A 6,000-nucleotide genomic window follows, 5' to 3' on the forward strand; every position below is an offset into this window, starting at 1 on the left:
AGAGCTAGAGAGTTGTTAGGGTGGTTAGGATCAGTAGGTGGAGTGTTTGGTTGGAGCGTTCTGTTTTTGCTGTATAGCATTTTAGTCACTCCGCAGTTTATTAACTGTGTCTCAACTCTATTGAAATTAAATTCCGATAGGTGTATAAATTACTAACTATTTAATACAAGGTTACACCTCTCTCACTAATATATAAATAACAGTAAAAAGTATAGTGAGAATGGTTATACAGGTTAGTATATAGTTACTACTCTTGTTATACAGTAATAAGCTAGGAGTGTGAGAAGAGTAAAGTAGTACAATAATTACACTGCTCGTTTAGTGTCATCACTTTAACACTTTTACGAGAGTTAGTTCCTAGATATAAGTGAGATGAAATATTGTGAGAATATGATAAACTTTGTTTACATTATTTATATATCATACATAATTTAAACCATTCACCATTCTCACTGTCAGACTTGTAGTAACGGTTGAGGTTTTCAGTTTCCGTATAAATTTTAGTTCAGTTTAAGTTTTAGTTTTAGTCTTAATTTCAGTGATCTTATTCTTATAACTGCGTGTACTTTTCATAATTACATATTTTAACAAACTAATTATCTTTAATTTAACTTTTTTTAACAGTTCAGATTTGTAGGACTTATCTGTGAAGTTAAACAAAGGTGTACAAGTGTCAATCCTTTATTAACACTACTAAGCAACGTGATTAGAGAACATAATAACAAGTGATGTGTTAAAGATATTAAGTTAAAACAAGATGAAACAAGTAGTGACTGTTGTATCAGACTGATAACAGCTTACTATTGAAATCAGAACTAGTAGTATAGCACTATAATAGTACTTAAAGTTAGATTTCAATGTGCACGCCTCTATTGAACCGTTACAAGTCATATTAACTGAGTACACAGTACAGGTCCAGTATTTTATTCACGTTGCAAGCGTAATTTGTCAATATCAAAATGTGCTGCGAATTTTGTGGTTCGTTTTTAAACTGAATTTTGAAATAAGATAATGTATTTATAACCCGCCGGATAGCAGGAGGCACAAGTGCTACTCACCAGGCACCATGTCAGAGCGGATAAGTGATAAAACTAGCATGAAAATGGTATGACAATGTCGCAAATAATAAGTGCACATAGAAGTGTATAAATTAGGGAAACTTAAGGGCCAGCTTTATGACTTGTCTCAGTATAACTTGTCAGTTTGTCAGTTTGTCAGTTTTTAATAGCAAACTCACTTTGTTTCTCTAGGAGGTGTACCCTCATCTGTAGCTTTTACAGCCAGGAATATCTCCTTCTCTTGTTCATAGTCGAGCGGGCCCTGAAAACAGTTTGTCATATAATAAAGTATTGTCAACTAGCAGTACTAGAGGTATTAGTTCGGGTTAGAAAGCCAAGTCCTCTAGAGTGTTACAAGATAACAAGTAAAACAATTAAATACAAGTGAAATAATTAAAAACTATTAAATACAAGGGCTTACCTGAAGAGTGATGTCCCCGGATTTCTTGTTTATCATAAACTTGTTGTCTGTGTAAAAGTCTCTGTCGATCGAGTAGACTATTTTGGAGTTAGATCCGCTATCATCATCAGTTGCTTTCACCTAAATGTTAATATGCTTAACAGCCTGCTTCTACATGCTCTTATCAGGGAAGTTAATCATGGAAAATATCAGATAATATGTTTATAAATTTGATAATCATGTGAAAGACTAATGATATCCTGACCAGACAATAAAAAGCTAATTAAAAAGTTCACTCTCTAGTAATATCTGTCTTAATCTACTCACAGTGAGTATCTTGTATCCAATATTAGCATCCTCTCTGACAGATGCGTAATAATGAGTCTGATTAAACTCGGGGCTGCAATCGTTCTCATCCTCTACAATAATCTGAACCTCAAGTGTGTCCCTCTTGGCTGGGTAGGCTCCATCGTATGCCTCTATAGTTATAGTGAAGCTGGGGGTGCGCTCACGATCAAGTCCCCGCTTCAGTCGGAGATAGTAGAACTTGCGATTGCCAGCTTTAAATGACACTATCTCAAAGGTGTTGTCAGTGTTGCCGGATACAATACGGTAACCTTGGGTTGAATTAATGCCATAATCAATATCAATTGCCTCAGGCAGTGTTTTTTCATCACCTATCTGAGCATTTTCTCTGAAAGCAAATGTGTCTTGTTTAATTTTGAACAAAGGTTTGTTATCATTGATGTCTATAACGTTTATCAGGACTTGAATTAGAGTTTGACCGTGTCTGACTTTTAGTTCATAAGGGTTTTCTGGATCATTGAATGGCTCGCTCTCGCGGTCAATTCTTGACTTTGTTGTGATTTTACCATCAAAACTGAGTGCAAAATATTGTTCATTTACATCATACAGACTGTACTCCCCAGGAAACATGAGTTTGGAAACAAGTGATCCGATGGGCAACTGAAGAGGTGTAAAATGGGGTAAAATATCTTCATTAAAATTGTGCAATAGAAATGATCATTAAAAATTAGAAATTTGATTAATTTGCTACACATAGATCTAAAGCTAAACCATTATACTGATCATTTCACTTAACACTTACTTCTTCTCCAATGGATACATGTACAAGCTCAGCATTGGCTAGTCCCAAAAGAAGCCCCAGAAAAATCTGTCTCATCACCGTTCTGTTACAAACTCACATTTCTACATTGACTAGTCATTCACTAAACAATATAATAACTGTTAAAAACTGTGTGCTAATTGAAGTTTACACTACAATTGAGGTAAAACTTATAATTAGCACTGTCGACATTGTTAAATCAGAACATTAAAAAGGGAGACAACTTAGAAATAGATATTAGTTTTGCAAGAGGACGATAACTAAACAATAAAGGAATGCTTTGTGTACAAAGGAAGTTTCTAGTAGAGTATAATTTTAAAGACAGAGTTGAAGGCGGATTGTTGTAGTATAGAAGAGTGTATAATAGTTTAAAGGGGTACAACTATGTTCTGAACAGGCAAGAGTTCCAATAAACCATACGTCCAATGTCTATGTTATAGTTGGAAGATCTATGGAATTCCCTCTAAATGTGCCTGTGGTAACAAGAAAATAATAAATGTAAAGTAAACAAGAATTCTTAATTTAGTATCATTTTTAAACGAATCTCCTAGAAGAAATAATGTAACAAATGTGGATAAATCGATTGTCAGTTGGCCTGATTAGTAAATATTACTCTGCAATTCTTCTGCTAAGGTTGACGAGGTACAGGGGTCAAAGGCGTAACTTTGCATGTAGGCCAGTCCAGTGCAGTCCCCAACGTTCCCCTCGCTTAATCCTCGATAAAGCTTTCTCGTTGAACATTCGTTAGGGTCGACCTTGGGGCAAACAAAACCTTACATTGGATAATGAGGTCGTTAGCTCACCCCAGTAATTGATAGTAAGTTCATTCTGCAACCTTTCAATCACAAAACAGTATGTGCTGTTTATTATTAAGTGGTGGGGGTGGAAGGGGGTCAGATGCTGGTCAAAATAGATGAAAGGAGCAAAAAGTTGATGATGAATAACTTGATTTTCACATACTCCCGAAATTGCACGCATTGCAGTAACTTCTTCTAAACTTCATAAATCTAGATCGAATCTTTCGCAATGTGTTTAGAATCAATATATGCACTTATACAAATCACTTGGAATACTGTCGAAAGATAAAAACAAGCTCAAAAGCGCAACTGTCCAATTTCTCTGTAAAAGGCACAACAGTGTGAGTAGCTTTTGTCTATGTGCCTCGAAAGTGGTCCTAAACGATTTCCCGTTCAAAAAAACAATAATTCTTTTTTGCCGGAGTATATATAATAAGCAAGTTAAAGTATAAACATATGTCATATGTATCAAATTGGATGTGCTTTCTGTGGAGATTTAACCTGCGCCAAAATCGAATATATTTTTGAACATGAATAAAACATCCAGGTAGCAAATAAGATTGTGACATACAGCATGTTGTTAAAGAATCTTACATAATTTGTACACAAAGTTAGCAAATATTTTACATTGTAAAAGCAAGCGACCGATTTCATTCTAGGTATGATTTTGCATTTGAGAACAGTGTTTAATTTAAATCATAAATTGATATGTGATATCATTTTTCGTCATACGATTTGGGTTTGAACTTTGACCATTGTTAATGGTCTGGCCCGGCGCGCGCTACTTCGTAGCACTTGCCATCGGGCCTTGCTAATATTTCGAGAAAAAAGCGGCGCGCGCTACTTCGAAGAAATTTAGACGAGTAACATCCGTCAAGTTTAATGTTTGAGCTGCTACGAATCACACTTTTTCCACTCATTGCAAGATAACTAAAAGAATATTAACAGCCCTTCTATTCCCAGTGACACGGACTACAATAAAATATACCCTTCAAACTCATCTCTCAAAAGAATAACTTGGACTTTTTATGTCAGGTCTTCTAAATTTTGTGTATCAATCATCCAGGTCATTTATTGTAAATTATAAATATTTAAAATCAAAACATAATGCTACATAAGATCATCACAAATGTTCACAAAAACATTGTAATGATTTAAATTTTGATCGACAATGTCAAATTTCAATCCTTCACAGCTCGGCGTGGCCTTATAGTGGTGCATTTTGCCAATCGAGAGCTACAGAAGCATTTTAGCAATACTTTGATTCACGATGTCAATCCTTCGCAGCTCGGTGAGGCACAATGGTGCGTCTCGCCGATCTACCGAGAAGCATTATTTGATGCGCGCGCGACCCAGTAGTGCATCGCGCTACAAAGCAATACTGCACTGGATGTAGTGCATCATACTAAAAATTTAAACTATAATCAACGATTGATTCACGATGTCAATCCTTTGCAGCTCGGCCTGGCCCAATGGTGTATCTTTGTGGTTGCAAGATCAGAAATACGTTATTTGATGCGCGGCGCGGTTCAGTAGTGCATTGTGCTACAAAATTAAAAATTAACGAGTGATACTGAGATACTCGTAAAATATTTATTCCAAATATCAAAAGAACGTCGACGAGTTAAGTAAATATGTAAATATGTAAATATGTAAGAATGTAAAAGAAGTTACTGTACAAATGCGTGCAATTTGCAATTTGGAGATTTGTATTTCAGTGAAGTCGTATACGATAGAGCGCGATTATAGATTAGATTTCGACTGTTCTGTGTACATGTTTATACGGTTCTGTTTTATTAGTGACGAGTAAGCTGTGCAGTGGGACTGTAAAATTAAGCTATACCAATGTATTTTCATCGTTTATGCTGATTCCGAATTGTAGCGCGATGCGTTACTGTGCCGCGCCGCGCACTCAATGAGGCTTCTCCTGGCTAGATCGGCGAAATGCGCTACTGTGCCGTGCCGAGCTGCCATGAATTGACATCGTCAATTAAATTCCGAATAATAAATATTACATAGCCAATAGCATGAAGATCATTTTTTGACGAGTTATGAGCAAATAACCATTTTTGTCAGATGCGCGCACGTGACAAGTTTTTAAAACGATATTTGAGCTGTTTATGCTTTAAGCATTTAAAATTAAAGTTAGTTCTGGTTTTAAAATAATAGTGAAGATAATATAAAGATTTGAAGTACAAATTTGTGCACCTTGACTTTAATTTGTAATTATACTTATCATTAAAATCTTGAAGGTTTATAACTTAGCCAACCAAAGTGCACGCCTAGTTGGACTCGTCGCTCGTCTAATATTTGAAACAAATATTTTAGTTTTACGAGTATCACCCGTTAATTAAAATCAAAATCAGCATTTACAAATGTACAAAAAACGGTCAAAATCTAATTGCGCCCGTCCAGATACAAAATATAACCTGCGCTTTGACAAACTCAAAATTGTTTGATTCACGATGTCAATCCTTCGCATTTCGCCGATCTGCATACGATCTGTGGTTGCGAGAAGCATTATTTGATGCGCGCGCGACCCAGTAATGCATCGCGCAACAAAAATTGTGCGCTTCGATCCCACTATATCACTCGCCCAAATTTTAAAAATGCTTGTGA

At 35.8% G+C, this 6,000-nt stretch overlaps 1 protein-coding gene across 1 annotated transcript in view; it reads right to left on the reverse strand.

Moving 5' to 3' along the window:
* LOC134813693 (protocadherin gamma-A4-like) overlaps positions 1-2,702 on the reverse strand; it is a 50,354-nt gene extending 47,652 nt beyond the window's left edge. The window contains exons 1-4 of the mRNA XM_063821538.1: positions 2,567-2,702; positions 1,786-2,424; positions 1,480-1,599; positions 1,238-1,320 (exon numbers count right to left, since the gene is read on the reverse strand). Coding sequence (XP_063677608.1) covers positions 1,238-1,320; positions 1,480-1,599; positions 1,786-2,424; positions 2,567-2,641 — 917 coding nt within the window. The 5' untranslated portion in view covers positions 2,642-2,702. The remainder of the gene's footprint in view (positions 1-1,237; positions 1,321-1,479; positions 1,600-1,785; positions 2,425-2,566) is intronic.
* Positions 2,703-6,000: the final 3,298 nt, after the last annotated feature.

This window comes from Bolinopsis microptera, chromosome 4 (assembly GCF_026151205.1).
Source record: "Bolinopsis microptera isolate Bmic1 chromosome 4, MBARI_Bmic_1.0, whole genome shotgun sequence".
Taxonomy (NCBI): domain Eukaryota; kingdom Metazoa; phylum Ctenophora; class Tentaculata; order Lobata; family Bolinopsidae; genus Bolinopsis; species Bolinopsis microptera.